Source organism: Arachis stenosperma, chromosome 5 (assembly GCF_014773155.1).
Source record: "Arachis stenosperma cultivar V10309 chromosome 5, arast.V10309.gnm1.PFL2, whole genome shotgun sequence".
In the NCBI taxonomy this organism is placed as follows: domain Eukaryota; kingdom Viridiplantae; phylum Streptophyta; class Magnoliopsida; order Fabales; family Fabaceae; genus Arachis; species Arachis stenosperma.
In genome coordinates, this window is record NC_080381.1 from 5,717,819 (window position 1) to 5,739,306 (window position 21,488).

The 21,488-nt window shown below is 35.9% G+C and overlaps 1 protein-coding gene across 1 annotated transcript in view; it reads left to right on the plus strand.

The window, feature by feature from the left end:
• Nucleotides 1–19,899, plus strand: part of LOC130982338 (uncharacterized) — a 41,792-nt gene extending 21,893 nt beyond the window's left edge. Inside the window, exons 34-63 of the mRNA XM_057906310.1 lie at nt 1,255–1,544; nt 1,631–1,715; nt 1,816–2,139; nt 2,684–3,043; nt 3,142–3,631; nt 4,410–4,573; nt 4,989–5,151; nt 5,287–5,556; nt 5,685–5,882; nt 6,533–6,575; nt 6,798–6,922; nt 7,003–7,512; nt 8,901–9,671; nt 9,770–9,843; nt 10,001–10,349; nt 10,430–10,528; nt 10,611–10,763; nt 11,755–11,936; nt 12,248–12,760; nt 13,405–13,582; nt 13,685–13,821; nt 14,713–14,839; nt 15,813–16,034; nt 16,138–16,497; nt 17,293–17,451; nt 17,531–17,815; nt 17,891–18,106; nt 18,232–18,284; nt 18,554–18,662; nt 19,114–19,899. Of these exons, the coding sequence (XP_057762293.1) occupies nt 1,255–1,544; nt 1,631–1,715; nt 1,816–2,139; nt 2,684–3,043; nt 3,142–3,631; nt 4,410–4,573; nt 4,989–5,151; nt 5,287–5,556; nt 5,685–5,882; nt 6,533–6,575; nt 6,798–6,922; nt 7,003–7,512; nt 8,901–9,671; nt 9,770–9,843; nt 10,001–10,349; nt 10,430–10,528; nt 10,611–10,763; nt 11,755–11,936; nt 12,248–12,760; nt 13,405–13,582; nt 13,685–13,821; nt 14,713–14,839; nt 15,813–16,034; nt 16,138–16,497; nt 17,293–17,451; nt 17,531–17,815; nt 17,891–18,106; nt 18,232–18,284; nt 18,554–18,662; nt 19,114–19,452 (7,348 nt within the window). The 3' untranslated portion in view covers nt 19,453–19,899. The remainder of the gene's footprint in view (nt 1–1,254; nt 1,545–1,630; nt 1,716–1,815; nt 2,140–2,683; nt 3,044–3,141; nt 3,632–4,409; nt 4,574–4,988; nt 5,152–5,286; nt 5,557–5,684; nt 5,883–6,532; nt 6,576–6,797; nt 6,923–7,002; nt 7,513–8,900; nt 9,672–9,769; nt 9,844–10,000; nt 10,350–10,429; nt 10,529–10,610; nt 10,764–11,754; nt 11,937–12,247; nt 12,761–13,404; nt 13,583–13,684; nt 13,822–14,712; nt 14,840–15,812; nt 16,035–16,137; nt 16,498–17,292; nt 17,452–17,530; nt 17,816–17,890; nt 18,107–18,231; nt 18,285–18,553; nt 18,663–19,113) is intronic.
• Nucleotides 19,900–21,488: the final 1,589 nt, after the last annotated feature.

Consider the following 21,488-nt stretch of genomic DNA (forward strand, 5'->3'; position numbering starts at 1 on the left):
CCCTTTGGCTGTGTGTGGTTCCAGATGTGCAAATATCTGTATTAAATATTAGATAAAATAATGCTCATGATATGCTCTTTATTTTGGATAGAATTACTTTTTGTTGGTTACCTTTTGGTCCCGTTCTCGTCGTGTTATTTGACATGCACTTGAAAGAACATAATATAAGAACATTGTGAAATTCACTAATAATCAACCTGCACAAATAACCCACAATGTACAGCAATCTTGCAATTATTTCCCAATAATTGACCAATATTAATTTGCCTTAATTTATAGATAATTAAATCTAATCAATATCTTCATGTAAATAATGGAAATAAATCTGAACAAAATTTACAAGGAAAGAATGTTTGATAATGCCAATGCTTCTCCTCAATAGGTTGATGGATACCCATGATTCTTAGATTGCAAGTAAATTCTTGAAATTGTTCTGTAGGCAGGCCTTTAGTCAACAGATTTGGCAACTAATTTATTAAAGGAACATGTATTGTGGTTATTAGTGCACTGATCAACTTCTCCTATTGAAATGTGCTTAAGGAGAAGTTGGATGTGGAACCTAGAGGGAGGTGGCAATTCTTGAGGTGGTAAACTGGTAATTCTTGTGTGGGTTTGGGTTTAAGAGGAAGAAAACTAGAAAAGACCTTCAGTACTTCAACCAAGTCTAAGGAAAAATTAACATTTCACGCACACTATTTAAATATATCAATGAAACTCTAAAAATAATACAAATAAAATAAGAACAATAATATAGATCAAATGCAATTTTAACATATTTTCTTTTGACAAATTTTAATTATATTTTATTGGTTATTAAATATTTATTGTTTTAAATTACTTTAAAAAACTATCCACTAGCGTAGGCATATTTTTACCAAAATAATTAGAAAAAAAATATACACACAAATTTAAAAATACAATGAGGAAGATAAAAAAAAAATGAAAGAAGTGATTTGTTAGTTGTTGTTTGTATATGTGGTATATCATTGGGTGGAGTGCAAATTTTGAGTTGAGGTGGAGTGCAATTTCTTCACTCATTTCCTCTTTACTTTAGACATGATGTGTTATCATATCTCTGATGTTTTCATCATTATTTCTTTGACTCATGATCATTGGTACATATTGTGGGGAACATGAATATGTTTTTCATTTTCAACAACTTATGATAGGTTACGTTCTTTCTTTGAATATGCACTGTGTTTTTGCTTGTCCTTACTTATCCCTGATATTTTGCTTTTTGGGTGCCTCTAAAAGGATTGTTTTGAAGGGTAGCAATACTGAGATGAGTGCAGACATTCTTGGTTTGACTATGGAAAGTAATGGAATCAGGATTTTGGAGCCATTTGACACATCCTTGAAGTATTCAAATGCTTGTGGGAATACCAATATACACTTGTCCATTTCAGATATTTTCATGAATTTCACTTTCAGTATCTTGAGACTATTTCTGGCTGTGGAGGATGATATATTGGCATTTTTAAGGATGACATCAAAGAAAATGACAATGGTTTGCTCACACTTTGACAAAGTTGGAACTATAGAAAGTATGTTTATATTCTCTATTTTGTTTCTACTTTTGGTAAAATTTGAGAGCGTGCTTAAGACTAGTCATATTTATTGCATCACGCAGATTCTCGTACTGATCAAACTTACGCTGTTTGGAGGCCTCATGCACCTCCTGGTTTTGCCGTACTTGGTGACTACCTGACACCACTGTCAGTCAAAATTCTTGATTTTTATTTACCTCCATATAGAATTTTTACTTTTCCTCTTCCGTGCTGATTTGAATGTTACTATGGTGTATTTGCATAACAGAGACAAACCACCAACAAAAGGAGTTCTTGCAATAAATACCAATTCAATCACGGTTAAGAAACCTGTTAGTTTCAGATTGATTTGGCCACCTTTACTTTCTATGGGAGGTGCTGAAATAGGCAGTTCTAATTTGTCATGGGAAACTGAGGAGACTTGTTACTGTTCTATTTGGTTCCCTGAAGCTCCCAAGGGTTATGTTGCACTAGGTTGTGTGGTTACTCGTGGAAGCAAACCACCTCCTTTATCTTCTGCTTTCTGCATCCCGTCTTCTTTAGTCTCTCCTTGTCCATTGAGAGATTGTATTGCAATCAGCACCACTGATATGTAAGTGGAATTTATCTTTTGGTGTTTTATTGTAACATACAAGTCCAGATTATACTTCTGTAATATTAAATATTAAATATCAAACATCTTATTTAATGCCAATATTAGTGCCTTGTGCTATGGTATATTTGGTTTATACAATGATTGAGGTGTACACTAGCAAATCCGAGACCAATTAGGTTAGTAAGACACAACTTTACGCAACTGTAATATAGCTTTCAGTTGTTACTTGTTCTTGAGTTTTTGGAATTACTGCTATCTATGCTATATAGCCCAGCCAACCTTGACGAAAGTATAGGAACTACCAAGTATAGACTCCACTATAAGTTGGAGGATGTGATGCATCCTGCCAGAGTTGTCTTTTAGATATCTCTGTAAAATGTAAATACGTGTAATCTACTGTAAATTCAATGTATAAAGATTTTGAAGTTCCGCTTCAGTTCTCAAAACTCTTTCAGACACTCACACTTGCACTTTTCTGTCTACTTTCTTTAATTTCTTACCCACTAAACACTTCATCAAAGACTGTATGTCTTGATTGCAGGTTTTCATCCAGTGTGGCATTCTGGCGGGTAGATAATTCTGTTGGCACTTTCTTGCCGGCGGATCCTGTTACTCTTAATTTGATAGGTAAAGCATATGAGTTGCGTTGGGTTAAATATGATTTTCTGAAGCCAGCTCTAGCGGCATCAAGTAGTATGGATTCTCGTGCTTCTTCTGGTAGGCATCAAACCTCACAGCTTGAGCAGTCTTCTGAAGGAAATTCTAATAGGCGCTTTGAGCCTGTTGCTAGCTTTCAGTTAATTTGGTGGAATCAGGGATCACACTCAAGAAAGAGGGTATCGATATGGCGTCCAATTGTTCCTACCGGAATGGTGTATTTTGGTGATATAGCTGTTAGAGGGTGTGTATTTCACTTTTATCTGCTCTTTCATTTAACTTTATGTTTCTTAATCTTGCTCTCTACAAATTATAGAGAACTAATGTGGATCTGCTTTTTAGGTTTGAGCCGCCAAACAACTGTATTGTTTTTCATGAATCTAGTGATGAAAATATTTATAGAAACCCCATCGATTTCCAACTTGTTGGACAAGTAAAAAAGCAGAGGGGAATGGAGAGTATATCATTTTGGCTTCCACAAGCGCCTCCTGGTTTTGTTTCCTTGGGTTGTGTTGCATGCAAAGGAAAACCAAAGCAGAATGAATTAAGCACACTAAGATGCATGCGCAGTGATTTGGTTACAGGAGATACTTTCTTGGAGGAAAGTGTATGGGATACATCCGATGTCAGGCGTGCAAGAGAACCATTTAGTATATGGGCTGTGGGGAATGAGTTGGGGACTTTTATTGTCCGCAGTGGCTTCAAAAGACCCCCAAGAAGATTTGCTTTGAAGCTAGCTGATTCTAGTGTGCCAAGTGGTTCAGATGTTACAGTCATTGATGCTGAAATTGGAACCTTCTCAACAGCACTTTTTGATGACTACGGTGGATTGGTGAGAATAAAAACTCAGTTTGGAGTTATACATATATTTCTTCTCTGAATATTGGTAACTAATAAGCTTGGTTTTGTCTAGGGTTGAAATTTAAATGAATTAATTAAATGGGTGAATTCCTTCCTTTTTGGCTGCAAGAAATATGTTGATTTGATCATTATATGCCCAATTTAAAGAATTGTTTGTTATAGATATGGTTTATGGTAAGATATAGTTGCATTGTGTGATCCTTGTAGAAGACCCCACTTAGTGTAAAAATGCTTTTTTGTTGCTGTACAAGATTATGTGAAGTTCTGTTGTCTTTTCTAATCCTTTCTTTTCTGAGTTTCTATTGGCGTTGCATTAATACATTTTACACAACTGTATTATTTGACATGCCAAGTATCAGTTCACTCATTTTTGTTTGAAAACAAAACTTGACAAGAAACATTTAGAAATTGCTGCAGAAATGGGAAGTGTTGGTCATCTTTCTTCCTCATTTTAGTTGTTATAGACTCGGAGATAAAGATCTGGTTGGACTCTAAGGTCCAAGCTGCTTTCGATAGCAGTTCAGTACTGACCATTTGTCCACACACCAACTTGAAATTTTAATGCAAATATTTTCTGGGAGATTTCTTTCTGTGGAAGACTTTGTAATGCATGGATTCTTTGCCATGTCTTAGCTGTCAATTTGTGGTCCTTGATATGACCAATCACTGATTTCTATTATAAAGTTTAATTGTCTTAACCTTTTATAATTTCTCTATTGACTTTGATTCCTTTTCTTTGAATTTGGCAGATGGTTCCTTTGTTCAATATATCTTTGAGTGGCATAACATTTAGTTTGCATGGAAGAACCGAGTATCTGAATTGCACTGTCAGTTTCTCCTTGGCTTCCAGGTCATATAATGATAAGTATGAAGCTTGGGAGCCACTTGTTGAGCCGGTCGATGGATTTTTAAGGTTAATTGTTCTTTGTTCCCAAATTATTCTATTCTTGTGCTTAATGTTGCCTTCATTAAAGTGCATGATAGGGAATTCAAGCAAGCCTTGTGGGTAGGTTAGGCATCTTGATTCTCCCTTTGGCAAGGTGCATAATTTTTTTAAAATTCAAGCCCACCCTTACCTGGGATTTAAGCCCCATTGTGTCCCATTTTTCAATTCCACTTTGCCAAAACCACACCTTGCCTCTACTTTTCCCACTGGACAAACCAGCAATGCCTCTATGTTGTCAAAATTGCTTGTTGAAGTCATTTTATTTATTTATTTGCCAAAAATTACTTTTAGGGAAAAAAATGTCCTTGCTTGTTTTAAAATTATAATTATAAGTAAAATATAGTTCCTGTTTGGTTCTTGTCTAATCAAAAGCTACCTGTAGGTACCAATATGACATCAATGCTCCGGGTGCGGCATCTCAGTTACGTTTAACATCGACTCGAGATCTGAATTTAAATGTTTCAGTTTCTAATGCTAATATGATCATTCAAGCTTATGCTAGCTGGAACAACCTTAGCCATGCTCATGAAAGTTACAAAAATAGAGTAAATTCCCTTTAATCTCTCTCATTTCTGCTGCCCAACTCCCTTGAGCCTGTCTCTATCTTTTTCATTGTACTTCACTTTCTCATTACACTTTTTCATTTGTTTCACCTTTGTGTTAATGTGGTTATCTGACAGGATGCATTTTCTCCAACTTCTGTTGGAAGCTCTATCATTGACACACTCCACCGGAGAAATTATTATATAATCCCACAAAACAAACTTGGGCAGGATATTTTTATCCGTGCTACTGAAGCTAGGGGTCTCCAAAATATAATTAGGATGCCATCTGGGGATATGAAAGCTGTTAAAGTTCCTGTGTCGAAAAATATGTTAGACTCTCACTTGAACGGGCAACTCTGCAGAAAGATTAGAACAATGGTGACTATCATTATAACAGCAGCACAGGTAGGGTTTTGGTTCTTTTAGTATATTATTTATATTTGATTGTGGAATTATAGCAGTGTCCTTTTGAACATCAATACTGCTCTGTTTGTCGTCACTAACTTGCAAATTTTTTTATATTTCTAATGAAGTTTTCCAGAGTGGAAGGTTCAGATTCCCAGCAATATACAGTGGCTGTCCGCCTATCTCCTAACCAGAGCCTCCCCCCTGATGCTTTAGTTCATCAACAGAGTGCACGCACATGTGGAAGAAGGGCTCATCATTTATCAGATTCAAATCTGGAGTTTGTCAAGTGGAATGAGATATTTTTCTTCAAAGTTGATTCTCTGGTATTTAATTGTTATTGTTAGTTGCTCTTATTTATTATTTCTGAAGTTCATGTGTGTTGGGATTCCCGACTCATTCATTTTCATTTCCTAATTGAAAAATTCATTTGGAATATGTAATTTGGGTAATTTTGTGTCTTCAATGCGTGGTCGGACTTTGGTGCTGTTCTAATTAATTTTTGAAATTGTGGCTTGCTTATGGCCAGCAAAGTTTTGTGTCTGTTTCCTTACATAATATGATTCGGTATATGCCCCTTGATTTTGAGTTAGCTTCATGGATGTGGTTTGGAACTTGCTAAGAAGTTGCAACTATTTGCTTTTAACGACTTGTTACTTACATTATGCTTTGGGAATTCTATGCTTTCCTTGAGAAGTTTTGGTTCCTTCAAGTGGAGTAACATTAAAAAGTTGTTACCTTTGTTGGATAAGTAGTTAATTGCATCTTTTCTTGTAAGTGGTTACTTTTGCCGGATGAGTATTTAATTGAATCTTTTCTTGGTAAAGCTTATTTTCTAGTTCTTTTCTTTCCTGAATTATTTTCCACAAACGAATGAATTTTGTGTTACCAAACACATGCCATCACTTTTTTTTTTTTTGTAATATTTTCTATTTTGCATCCATTTGACACCATTCGCTTCTGCTCATTTTTGCAGGATAACTACTCTCTGGAATTAATTGTTACAGATATGAGCAAAGGTAGTTCTTTAAAATTCCAACCAGACCTAAGTGGCATTAAATTTGTTTAAATCGTTGTAAAGTATTTCTCCCAAATTGTTAAGCTATTAGACAATGGCACATAATTTGATTTACTTAAATGTTGTGTGTATATATATTTGGTATTGAAAAGCTCATACCTTCAATACCCCACCCCCAACCCCCTTTTCTATTCTTTTGGTTTGTTCATTTTCATATTTGCAGGTGTTCCTGTTGGATTTTTTTCGGCTTCCTTGAACGAGATAGCAAAAACTATCGAGGACTTCTCATATGTCCATAATTTTGCCAATAAGATGCACTGGATAGATTTATCTGCAGACAACTCCATGGTGAGTGTTGTGTGTGAATTCCCCCCAATCACCCCCCCCTTTTTTTTCTTCGATGTACTTATCTCAATGATGTCATGCAGAAATTTCAGGATAATCATTATGAGAAGTCTGTACGAAAATTACAATGTGGTATACTAGTGCACAACTCTGATGTTGAGCATACTAATCAGCCCAATAATTATGATGGCCGTAAATCTGGATTTATTCAAATTAGTCCTAGCAAGGAAGGTCCTTGGACTACTGTGAGGCTAAACTATGCTGCACCTGCCGCTTGTTGGCGGTTAGGTAATGATGTTGTTGCCAGTGAAGTTAGTGTGAAGGATGGTAACAGATATGTGAATATCCGGTCTCTTGTTTCTGTTCGTAACAACACAAATTTTATTCTTGAATTATGCCTTGCACCAAAATCTTCAACAGAAAAGGTGAATTTGCTGAAAGATACAAATAACTCTGAACCTATCCTACCAGAGAAAAACAGAGTTCATACAGATGAGTTTTATGAGACTGAAAAGTTTACTCCAGACGTTGGTTGGGTTAGTTGCTCAGGTTCTCCAGGGCAGCATATGTCAGAAGTGGGAAAATCCCAACAGGTGACTGATTATAGCCTTTCTTTCAATAAGAAACTGTTTCCTAGCAGTTTTCTCCTCCTATTGCTTATGAGTGCAACTTCTCCTTCCTTTATCCTGCTGGTCAAACCATAATTAAAATCATCATATAATTCTTGTAACTTTCTTGTGACCTCTCTGTTAAACATTGGAAAAGAAAATGTTCTTGGGAAAATAGAATCCGTGGTATATGGGTTGCTTCACATTAGGTCGCATATCAGTTAGGCATGTAGCTGAAGTGCCCTTTGTAGTTGATTTGCGCAATCCTCTCCCTTTAAATTAGCTTTTGTGGTAATTGGTATTAGGTCCAAATCTAATCATAATTCAAATCCATAGGAAATTTCAAAATAGAATAAACATTAATATAACCCTTATACCAGCCTCTATTAAGGATATTGGTTAGAATTACCCGCCAGTAACTAGCTACATGTTATAACTATATCTATATGTTGATTTTTCTTCCAGTTTTTGTATTTTGGATGGAACAGTTTTCTTGCGTATTGAGCTCAACAAACATTTCAAAGGAAAATGCTTTTAGCTCATAGTGCATAAGGTTTTCATGTTCCAGAATTTGGTGACCTTAAAACAATACAGGACATGGATATGATAAGCCAATGTGAATTTAATGCAGTGAAACATTAAATTGTAAAAAAAATAGTGGCACAACTATGATACATCATATGAAATTAGCATGAAATTAATATGAAACGAAAATCCTAGACTAAGAAGATAGCTGTGCATGTAGAGATATAACTATACATGTGTCAAGTCCTATCAGCTTAAACTTTTGGAAGAAGTGGTTTCATGACAACATGTAGCTCAGGTTATTATAAAATACAAAATATATCCATTTATGTGTCTTCTCCTATCAGCTTAAACTTTTGGAAGAAGTGATTTCATGACAACATGTAGCTCAAGTTATTATAAAATAGAAATGTAATAAAGTAACTATTTATCTGATTATTGAAGTTTATTCATCTACATTGTATAAAATTCAAAGTGTTGAAAGTTTATAAAACCCAATAATTATTTTAAAGTTGGTTTAATTGCTTCGGAGATAAGTTTCATCCCAAATGACTTCAATTGGTGCTTGGGTAATCCTTTCCCTATGAGATTTAAGTCTGTTACAAAGACCAATATATGTTTTAAATTCAGTTTACAAAGACTCAATATTTTGTAGGTCCATATAGTTTCACTTAAGATGACTTCATAGGTATTTGGGTTCTCCTTTCCTTATGAGCTAGTTTCTGGGATTAAGTTAGAGGGCTAATTATTGCCATGTGATTTTGCTGTGGTGGTTGTTCTTTTTTATAGAAGAACATGAGTGTAGCAATTTCATGTGTCCTGTTTTCTTTTCATTCCCTATAATCCAGGTTTTTACTGGAATTGATCTACCACAAGGCTGGGAATGGATTGATGATTGGCATTTGGATACAAAAACTACTATTACTTCAGATGGCTGGATTTATGCCCCTGATGTGGAAAAATTGAGATGGCCTGAATCCTTTGATCCAAATGATTCCCACAATGCTGCGAGGCAGAGGAGATGGCTAAGAAGCAGGAGGCTAATAGCAGATTATTGTGTGCAGGAAATTTCTGTTGGGTTACTGCAACCCGGAGAAACTCTTCCACTTCCTCTATCTGGCTTGACACAATCTGTACAATATTTCTTGAAGTTAAGACCTTTCACTCCGACGAATCCCAGTGAATACAATTGGAGTTCTGTAGTCAACAAACCTGGTCAACCACAGGATGCTGGTCAGCAGGGGCAATGCTCAAGGTTATGTGTTTCGGCTCTTTCAGAGTCGGAAGAACTATTGTGCTGCAGTGAGATGCATGGAACTTCAGATGGCTCCCACAAGTTGTGGTTCTGTGTAAGCATACAAGCAACTGAGATTGCAAAGGATATGCATTCAGATGCTATTCAGGATTGGTGCTTGGTAGTCAAATCTCCACTACTAATCAGCAATTTTCTTCCCCTTGCTGCTGAATATTCTGTTCTTGAAATGCAACCAAGTGGCCACTTTCTTCCATGCTCGAGAGGAGTATTTTCCTCAGGAAAAACTGTGCATATATACGCTGCTGATATTAGGAACCCTTTGTTTTTATCATTGCTTCCTCAGAGGGGTTGGCTCCCTATACATGTACGGGCTTTTGTTCCTTTTCTTTTCTTTTCTTTTCTTTTTTGTTACATTTCCGTTATGGTATTAATGTTCAACCCTTTTTTTTTCTCTCTGAGCAGGAAGCTGTTCTTATATCTCACCCTCACGGGATTCCATCAAAAACAGTTAGTTTGAGAAGCTCAATATCTGGAAGGTTGTAAATATTCAATTTGTTTTTCAGATGCTTAGAACATCAGTTATTTAGTGCATCCTTGTTCTTAAAATTCTGAGTTTGGCAATATTTTTTATATACACATTTGAGGGGCATATTAATTTACAGCAAACCTGTCTTACATGCCTCTGCTTTACAGGGTTATCCAAATCATTCTGGAACAGAATTATGAAATTGAACACCCCTTGCTGGCTAAAACAATTAGAGTCTATGCTCCTTATTGGTTGGGAGTAGCAAGATGTCCTCCACTCACATTTAGGATTCTGGTCGTGTCGGGAAAAAGACATATGGCAAAGATTACATCTCAGGTTGAGATTAACAAGAAAAATGCATCGATACTTGAAGAAATAACTGAAGAGGAAATATATGATGGCTACACAATTGCATCTGCTCTTAACTTTAATGTGTTGGCTATCTCAGTTGCTATTGCTCACTCAGGAAATGAACATTTTGGACCTGTTAAAGATCTTTCTCCTCTTGGAGATATGGTAATGTATAAATTTAACTGTTTAAGAAACAAGAATTCATTGTAGAGATGTTTCTCATAATTAATTTCTTATATGCATAGGATGGCTCGTTGGATGTATATGCATACGATGCTGATGGCAATTGCTTGCGGCTTTTTGTTTCTACGAAACCATGTCCCTATCAATCTGTTCCAACAAAGGTTGTTACAGATGATCAAACTTATGTACATGTTTCCACATAGTCCAGTTGTTATAATCTTGTATTTGCAATTGTCTGAACAGGTAATATCTGTCCGGCCATTTATGACTTTCACAAACAGGCTTGGACGAGATATATACATCAAGCTGAGCACTGAAGATGAACCAAAGGTCCTGCATGCATCTGACTCAAGGGTATCTTTTGTGTGTCGGGGAAATGGACCTGAAAAACTCCAGGTTGGCTATAGTTCATATTTGATATATTGCAGCAACAGAATTAATACCAATGACTTGTTGCCGGTTCGAAGGCATAAAGGCTATCTCCCCTGATGTGTGTTATGTGTGGGGCAAATTCAGAGTCCAACTCACATCTGTTTTTGCATTGCCCAATAGCTTTTTCTTTATGGAACAATATGTTTAGCATTTTTTATGAATGTTGGGTGTGCCCTGTAACCCTAGACCAATTTCTATTTACTAGGTTTGTTGGGTTCTGTAGTCGAAAATAGGGAAAATATTTGTGGCGATGTGCAGCTTTTGCCACTATTTGGACTATTTTATTGGAGCATAATGCACTCACTTTCATGAAAGATTTTCTGGCAAGCATGTTTTAAGGGATACTATTAGATGCTTAGCATCTAGTTCGTGTAAATCTCATGATCTTTACAGAGTAATTTTCCTGTTGGACTTGTTGAGAGACTGTAAAGCTATGCTTTATAGATAAATCTTGTGTTTTTTTGCTTCTGCTTCTGAGAGGGGATTCCTTATCCCCCAATTTCTATTATCCTTCCCCTGATCTAATTTAATTCACATTTCTCTTTGTGGAGGGAAATTGTTACATTTCAAGTTATGAATTTTTAATGGTATAGTTATGTGTTGTATTATTATGAGTAAATTTGAATTATTGGGATTTTGTTGATGTTTGAATATGGTTGCATCATTGTAAAAGTAGACTATTTTGTATTACTAACAAAAATAATAGGGCCTAATTAATTTATTATATTAGAGTTGTATAATTGTGGGTGAACATGAGCAAGAACTGCCATACCTTAGTATGTCAAATGAGAGATTATTCAAGGTATACTAACAAAATAAAGCATGGCCATACAGTTCTGCATTATTCGATGACCATTGGTGATTTAGATGTTGTTCTCATCGTATTAGTTATTATCAATTCTTGTCATCCATAATCTATTGTTTAATTCTAATTATACAATTTTGATTATTTCAGGTGAAACTAGAAGACACTGATTGGTCATTCCCTCTCCAAATTTCAAGAGAAGACACACTTTCTCTAGTTTTAAGAACACATGGTGGTACTCTTAAATTTTTGAGAACTGAAATTCGAGGCTATGAAGAAGGATCCCGTTTTGTTGTGGTATTCCGCCTCGGATCAACTGATGGTCCCATCAGGTATGCCACTGGTGTAATAATATATACATCTAGTTAATTGGAATATGTATATATGGCATAATGGCTTTCCTCAAGCTACATAAAGGAACTCACGTAAGGGCATGCTTATGGGTGCATTTAAAAATAGACATGCATGCTACATTTGCTGTCTTTACAAACAAGTTTTTATGGGATATGATTTGGGGTTTGGCCTCTCATGTAGTTTCTTGTCATATGCCCCCTCCCCCACCCCAAAAAAGCGCGCGCACTTCTCTCTCTATCACTCTCGATATTTCTTGTCATATCTATCTAGATCTGCTTCTTTGTTACAGAATTGAGAATAGAACAACAGACAAGCCACTTAGTATTCGACAGTCAGGATTTGGGGAAGACGCCTGGATTCATTTGCAACCACATTCAACAATAAATTTTTCTTGGGAAGATCCATATGGCGACCTCTTTTTGGATGCTAAGCTTAGTTATGTTGATAGTAGTCCATTATGGAAAGTTGATTTCGGAAGGACCGAATTATCTTCTGCAGAGCTTGGGTTGCAATTTGATATCATTGATGGGGGAGATATAATAACTGCCAGGTTCAGAGATGATAGCATCCTGAAGTCAAGTTCACATGAAAATATAAGAGGTTCAATGGCTGGTGGAAATAGGGGGGTTTCTGGGGTTCAGGTCGATATGCAGAACAGTGCTATACCTTTTGAGATTTTAATCGAATTGGGAGTGGTTGGAATTTCTATGATAGACCATAGACCAAAGGAGCTCTCTTACTTATACTTGGAAAGGGTCGTCTTATCATATTCAACTGGATATGATGGTGGAAGAACAAGCAGGTAACAACACTTGGTTGGTTATGTTAATATTATGAGTTTTTTGGTGTAAGCATGACAAGCTACACAAGAGTGTGCTTGTGTGCTGCATGCATAATCTTGTGTTTATTCATAAATACTTGTTGAATCTTTTACTTATGGTTCTGATTATGCACTTCATTTTAATTTTTATTGGGTAGATAAGATACTTTATTGATTTTGATTAAGAACTAACAATATGACAAAAAATAATTTTGAATATCTGCGGAAAACAAGTTTTAGCTTATGTTTTAGGATTCTGTTGGGAGGATGTAGAACTTCTTTATGAGTAAAGTATTTTGAGTCTCTGAGACCTTTTCCTATCGAAATATTATCTGTCAATTTAAGTGTTACTTGATTATGCTAGGGTTCCTGCTTTATAGGACCTATACCTTTATGTTGCATACCCTGTTACTTTTTAATATTGAATTCTGATCTCTACCTTGTGGTCGGTAGTTCCCTCTGTTTATGACAATCTATCAATTTTATTTGACAAGCTGCGCACTAAGAAACTATAAGGTCATAGTGGTCATATGTAGTTATGTACCGTTGTTCTGATTTCTATTTCATATTTTGTAAGATTATTATGAATGCTTCATGAAATTGATTGTCAGACACTTCTTTTACAGGTTCAAGCTAATTTTCGGTTATTTGCAACTTGATAATCAGCTTCCTTTAACATTAATGCCTGTGCTCTTGGCACCAGAGCAATCCCCTGATGTGCAACACCCAGTGTTCAAGATGACAATTACTATGCAGAATGAGAATAAAGATGGTATTCAAGTTTACCCATATGTTTACATACGGGTATGTTTTACCTTATTTGATGCTAAAACATGATGTTGGATATTCTAAAATATTTAAATATCGGGCTATCTATTATTCCTTTATATTTGACTGACACTATAGGTAACTGAGAAATGCTGGAGACTTGATATTCATGAACCTATTATCTGGGCTATTGTGGACTTCTACAATAATTTGCAGCTGGATCGATTACCTAAAAGTTCAACTGTCACAGAAGTTGATCCAGAGATACGTTTTGAGTAAGAACCTTACTTCTTTTTTATGTCTTCTTAATTACAAATCTTTGCATTTTTTTTTTTTTTTTTTTCTGCTGAGACTTCCAAGTATATTCTAGCTAGTTATATTTTTTGTTGGACTTCCAATTTCCTTCATCAGCATCAACCAGGCTCAGTGCTGTCCGCTGGCAAAGCATTCATAATCTAATCTTCATTGAAAGGCTATACATCTAAATTTTTCTCTTACAATATTGCAAATTTTGTGTGTGCACTCACGTCTATATATATATATATTGCGACACGCGAAGGATGTTTGGTTAATTCAGATGGTTGGACAAACAAAGGCCCTCTTTAATAAGTCACTTGGAATATAATCCATGCAAAATCCTTTTTTTCTGGATTAGTTAAATTGCATCCCTTAGTATTGATTAGCTTATTGTTTTTTTTTTACCATGGTTAAAAAGGGCTTTTTCATGAATACCTTCATCAAACAAACTATTCCAAGGTTGCTCTGTACAGCTTATTTAAATCTAATGCCCCTTTTCTTTTGCATGAATTGGATCTTTTATGAAAGGAGGAAAATGCATCTACTGTTTTTGCATTATATATATATATATATATATATATATATATTCTTTCTTTGTTGCCAAAAATAACTCATTGGTTTTGTGGCTTTGTTTGAGTTGGCCTTAATAGAAATTAGAACGTTTGTGTTGGAGTTTGAGGTTTCCTCAGTAGGTAGCATTATGCAAATATGAACAAGGCTTAATAAGCTGTTGTGCCCTGGTTAAGCTTGAGATGGGATAGCTCCTTCTACTCAAAACTAAAAGTGATTGATTTATGCTAGTATTTATATGTTATATGATTTTGGTTGAAAAGAGTGTGATTTTTTTAACTTCATCTTTAATCTTGCAGCCTAATTGACGTTTCAGAAGTAAGGTTGAAGTTGTCCTTGGAGACTGCACCAGGACAACGACCTCATGGTGTCTTGGGCATATGGAGTCCTATACTTTCAGCTGTTGGTAACGCCTTCAAGATCCAGGTAAGCTATCTAATCTAACATAGAGCATTGCCTGATATTGTGATTATTATTCACACTAGATTCTCCTTGCCCTTCTTTTTTCTTGAAACTGTTGTGTAAAATAGAGATCAATACCAATAAAATTAAAGTGTTAACATGATGTATGCTGTTTTTTTTTTAACCCTTGTCTTTTTGGGAGTTATATTTTCTTCCAAGATTGGGCCCTTATAAGTACTATAAAAGAGGTAGCAACATTTGTTCCCATAAATCGTAATGGCCTACTAAACATCAAATATATATACATACCACCTTGCATCTCTCTCCTTGATATACTGACACCTCAATATGCTCCTAATTCCTTTTTACATTTTATGTGATCATGTCAAATTTCCTTCCTTTTCTTAAGAGAAGGGGAGCCTCAGAGAAACAATTGAGTTGTCTCTGTGTGATCTCAAGGTCACGGGTTCAAGCTGTGGAAACAACCACTGATGTAATAATATGGTTAGACTGCGTGAATTACACCTTTTGGGTGCGACCCTTCCCTGGATCTTGCGTTAACGCAGGATGCTTGTGCACCGGGCTGCCTTTTTTATTTTTACTTAAGAGAGGAAATATGTACTTAGGATAGGATAGTGTGTTCTCCAAAACAAAGGAGGGAAACAAAGATTGAATGATGAACTTGGAAAATGAGCTGTCCAGTCTGCTTCTTTCCTGGAATTAATCCCTTGAGAAGAACATAAGCAAAACTCCAAACAGGAAGAACTTTTTTGGCCACAATGCAAGGATTGTGTCAGCTTGTGGTACTTGCAACATGTTTGTTTCATTGTGAATGCATAATGCATGCACTTGGCTTTTAGTCCAAAAACTTAGTCTACGCCACAGTTCATCCTTTCATTATTTAGCTACATTTTCCTCAATCCAACGCCATGGCTTTCAGAGATATGAGGTGACTGTGTAAATTAATAATGATAACACTATTTTCCTCCTTCTTCAGGTACATCTGAGGAGGGTGATGCACAGAGACAGATTCATGAGGAAGAGTTCCATTGTTCCCGCCATTGGAAACCGTGTTTGGAGAGATTTGATTCATAATCCTTTACATTTAATATTTTCTGTTGATGTGCTTGGTATGACAAGTTCAACGTTGGCTTCTCTTAGTAGAGGGTTTGCTGAGCTTTCCACAGATGGACAGTTTCTGCAATTACGGGCAAAGCAGGTAAGCATCTTTATTCTAATTTCTTCTTTCTTATTTTTTTTTATTATCTTAATTTTTTGGTTTTGTAATACCATGCAATCTAATGTTAACTTCCTTGTGACAGGTTAGATCAAGGAGAATCACTGGGGTTGGCGATGGGATTCTTCAAGGAACAGAAGCTCTTGCCCAAGGTGTTGCCTTTGGGGTCTCTGGTGTCGTGAGGAAGCCTGTGGAGAGTGCCCGACAAAATGGTCTCATAGGATTGGCTCATGGGCTTGGGCGTGCCTTTTTAGGTTTTATTGTGCAGCCAGTAAGTGGGGCACTAGATTTTTTCTCATTGACTGTTGATGGAATTGGTGCAAGTTGTTCCAAATGCTTGGAGGTTTTCAACAACAAGACCACCTTCCACAGAATTAGAAATCCTCGGGCTATACGTGCCAACGGAGTACTTACAGAATATTGTGAGAAAGAAGCTACTGGGCAGGTGCGTTAATTAGTTGCTTTACTGTGAGTGTTCTTAACTCCATAACTTCTCTAAATGTGATCTAAATGACCTCAAAAATGAAATTTACTAAGAAAAGGCACCATTAATGTGAACTACATCACCTTGAAAACCATTTCAAGTTTGTGGGTTTATTTTTCTCTCTCTCTCGTGTGTGCAATATTTTTTTTTGGGCAGAGTGGTGATCTTCCGCTTTATATTTTTGTTTATATAGCTGCTAATCTCGTGTTTAAGCAGAACTTCTTGAGGAAGTTACATTATCAATACATAAAAAATGAGCTCCCTCCTGTCACCGTAATAGCTGCTAAGGCTTTGATCTGATGATTGAATTTATTGACTACTGTATCAAGACACAAGAAAGAAGTTTCACTAATGAGATACTTGGTAACTGTGATGCAAAACATTGGCCTCGTAGCCTATTTCAAGGTTACAAGAAATAATTTTAGGAGGGCGAGGGTATTTCCTTCCCTTGCAATCATGTAATGTATATGTAGCAACAAATTGATATGAAGCTTGCTTTCTTTCTTTCTTTTTTCTTTTTCTTTTTGTGAAATTAGAGACGTGTTATGTGAGAAGAAGAGCATCCGGTGTCCACTTACAAGGTGTGCACCAATATGCATATCAAAGTTGAGTCTGGTGTAGATGCCTACCACATCCAATTGCTTTTGTTGTTTGTTTTTAAAGCTTCTGTGTCATTAACTGTAAATTTTATGTACTATATATTGTGCAATACTTTATATATGCGTTCTTTCTCATTTTTTGTTTTCTGGATTTTAGATGGTGCTTTACCTTGGAGAGGCAAGTCGGCACTTTGGCTGTACTGAGATTTTCAAGGAACCTTCAAAATTTGCATTGTCTGATTATTATGAAGAACATTTTATTGTTCCCCACCAGAGAATTGTTTTAGTTACCAATAAACGAGTCATTCTGCTGCAGGTTAGTTCAAGGTACTTTATTCATACGGTTTGTTCTCTCATCTAGAGAGTAACTTAATTGATTTTCCCCTTCTATCTAGTGTCTTGCTCCTGACAAGATGGACAAAAGACCATGTAAAATCATGTTTGATGTGCCTTGGGATGAGTTGATGGCACTGGAATTGGCAAAAGCTGGTAGCAGCCAACCTTCTCACTTAATCCTACACCTGAGACACTTCCGGAGATCTGAAAAGTTTGCTCGAGTGATAAAATGTAATAGTGTGGAAGAATTTGAAGGAATAGAACCCCAAGCTGTTAAAATATGTTCAGTGGTGCGTAGAACATGGAAGGCATATCAAGCTGATATGAAGAGCTTGGTTCTGAAAGTAAGTGATAATACAAACATTCATTTCAGGAAGTGGAATAGAAATTTTGACAGAATTATTTATTCTTACTTCCAGGTTCCTTCAAGCCAAAGGCATGTACATTTTGCCTGGAGTGAAGTGGATAATAGAGAACCTCGTACATCTAACAAAGGCATTATCAGTTCAAGAGATATTTCATCACATAATGCAACATCTGATGATAGACGGTTTGTTAAACACAGCATTACTTTTAAAAAAATCTGGAGCAGTGAACAAGAATACAAAACCCGTTGCTCGTTATGCAGAAAACAGGTTCTTTAATATTCTCCTTTACACAATCCTGATATTAATATCTCTCAAGTATGCATTTGTTTAGGAGGTCATAAAACTAAGTAGTGTTTTTTTTTTTAAGTCTAACAAGCCATCTTATGTTTCAGGTCTCAGAAGATGGTGGAATATGTAGCATTTGGAGGCCTGTGTGTCCTGACGGGTAATGATCCATCTCATTTTCACACATTATTCCCTGTCCCCATCCGTCCTCACCCCCTGAACTGATCAGATTCCCTCACGCTTCCTATGAATTGAAGCAAAAGTGAAACGTTCTCTGCCATTTCTATTGATGTAACCGTTCTACAAGCATTAAGGATTCGGATTAAGCCATGTGGAATTATGAAATCCATTTTTGTGACGATAAGCAATGCACAAAAGATGTGCCTTTATGCAAGTATTTGTAATGCAAAATCAATTTTATGTTTCCAGATACACATATATTGGGGATATAGCTCGTGGTGGCATCCATCCTCCAAATGTAGCTGCCATTTACCGCAAGGTTGATGGACATTTTGCTCTCCCGATGGGGTATGACCTGGTAAGACTATAATTAATGAGCCTGGCAATTTTTTTTTTCCAGCTAACCAAGATGTTATGAGTGGAAATTTGTGGCCAAATTTTTATGTACAACGAAGTTAAATCAGTTTTCCCTAAATGCTTTTCAACCAATAGCAGATACGTTTTTTCTTAATTTTTAAATTAGTTTTCGTATCAGTTGGTATTTTCTTGCACATTTTCAGACGATACCAGTGGGTGTACTATAGTAGAGATGACATTGATTTCAGTGCACTTCTCTATTGTTCTGCATATTTGTAATTTGTCAGTTGAATCAGACACGATCTTATTGTTCAAATGTCATCTTATAAAGAACAATGAGTTTGACTATGTTTTTTGTTCTTCCCACAATGCTTGCACTATGATGGTGGACCGGATCAAATTTGGTATCTATTTACATTTTTCGCCTAACAAAGGATTGATGCCTTCCGCAGGTGTGGCGAAACTGTTCAGAGGATTATGTCAGTCCAGTATCAATTTGGCACCCAAGGGCTCCAGATGGGTTTGTTTCTCCAGGATGTGTTGCTGTTGCTGCTCATATGGAACCAGAGCCTGATCTTGTATACTGTGTTGCCGAGTCATTAGTGGAGGAAACAGAATTTGAAGAGCAGAAGGTTTGGTCTGCACCTGAATCGTATCCATGGGGCTGTCACATTTATCAGGCACAGAGTGATGCATTGCATTTTGTTGCTCTAAGACAAATCAAGGAAGAATCGAACTGGAAGCCCATGAGGGTCCGCGATGACCCTCATTGTCCATTGCAATCATCATAAACAATTTTTTTGGGTTAAGGTTCTTTCTTGGATTGCCCCTTTCTAAAGAATACAGTATTGTAAGTTGGACGATCGTGGCTGTGTTACTTGTATGGTAGCAACTAGGTAGTGCTTTGCTTGTAAAGGCACTAGTATGCGGGAGCGCAAATGCAATTTCCCTTCTTTGCTAAGGACTGGAGAGCATTGCTATATTGCAAAGACGCGTTTGGTGGTTTATATTTCACCCCACAGATATTTCATATTTGATTGTGGCGTCCACCAGTTAGTTATACGGTTTACACACTACACTCGAAAAAGGGCTAGCTCGTGGGGTATGCTTTAGAGATTCATTGCTTGGTGACGCGGTTTGAACATACATGTTGTGAGCTGTTGATAGATTGTCTTTTATCTATAGGATCAGTTGTAAATGCGCATATCAAATTCTATGTATAGTGTTTTCTTGGCTGATTTCATTTTCAGAATTGTAATGTACGATAGCATTTTCATTTTATATAAGTTAATATATGTACGGTTTTTATGTAGTCCATCTTCGTTTGGTGAGAATTGAGATAAAAAGAAAAGCCCGCAGTTAAAGCCTGCATGATCTCTCTCCGTCCGTGAAGATGGTGGCATCCCCAGCGCACTATTATTCAAATTCAAATAAATGAATGTGGATTATCACATCCCAAAAAAAAAAATGTGAGAAAAAGAAACACACCCACACGTGATGGGAGCTAAAAGCAGCTAAGCTCTGGAAACAACTGATAGTGAAGGTATGATAGGTACTAGAAAGAGAGAGAAGATGAAGCTAGATAGAGTGAGATATTTCTTTTCTTTTTTTTCTGTGACAGAGACAGAGTGAGATATCTGTTATTTGATTAGAATGCGAAAGTAATGGATCTAGGTTGGCTAGTAGTCATTATACAGGGGACTAGTGTGTCGATACTCGATAGCTAACTTAATAATAGCCCAACCACTTCAACACAGTAGAATGATAACGTCATAATCTCTGACTTGCTTTCTCTAACTTTGGCTAATATTGTTAAAGATATAATCATTTTAGGTGTCTCTTTTTATCAATTTAAGTTTTTCAAAGAAGTAATTTTACGACATGATATTTTTTCTTAGAGATAAAGTCATTTTATGTGTTCATGTGTCTTATAAAAATTTAAAATTTATGTGTCTACGTATTTAGTATTGTGTCTTATATTTGTGTCAGTATTTATATATTATAAGTAGGAAAGCTTTGGTCCTGTACGAATTTTAAAATTAGACAGTTATATTTAATTTGTTTTTGTTGGTCGAGGATGGAATCATGGAATGTTTATGCTTTGGTCTTGTACGAATTTTAAAATTAGACAGATATTTAATTTGTTTTTGTTGGTCTAGGATGGAATCATGGAATGTTTATTTTAGTTTCACATATTGATAATACTACCAAACATTATTACACGACTAAATTGGTTTTTTTTGTCATAATTTTGTGTCACGGGTGACTAATTGGTTTAATTAGGAATTTTTTCTTTTAGACAAAAGAAAAATTCAAACACAAGTTTTTAGTTTAATATTGGTTTAAAAAAACTTGCTCTCAAATTTTGTTCTAAATAAATTAGCTGAAAGAGTGAAGACTGATTAAGTTATTTATATGATTAGCCATTTAGCCCTACGTTTCACTTTGAATAAACTATTTGATTACTCTAATTTATATAAAATAGAAGGACAAATCCAATGTTTTGATAATTCTTTACTGTAAGCTAAAATGCAAGCTTTATTAATGATATCATTAGTAATAGAGATACTTTGTTCAACTAGATAAAATGACTATGAAGATGCTTCAGTTAGTTATACCTACCTCTGCCTCCATGCAATAATTTTAAATATACTTGGCGCTACATACAAATGTAGCACGTAGCAACTAGCAAGTGAATAAATTGGTTAGTTAGGTGCAGAGTGAGAAGAAGCAGGACCACAAAGGCAAGCAAACTACCCCAATCCAATTCCAATCCAAGCAATTTCATTAGTCATTATAGCCATATGAATACCTATAAATATAATAG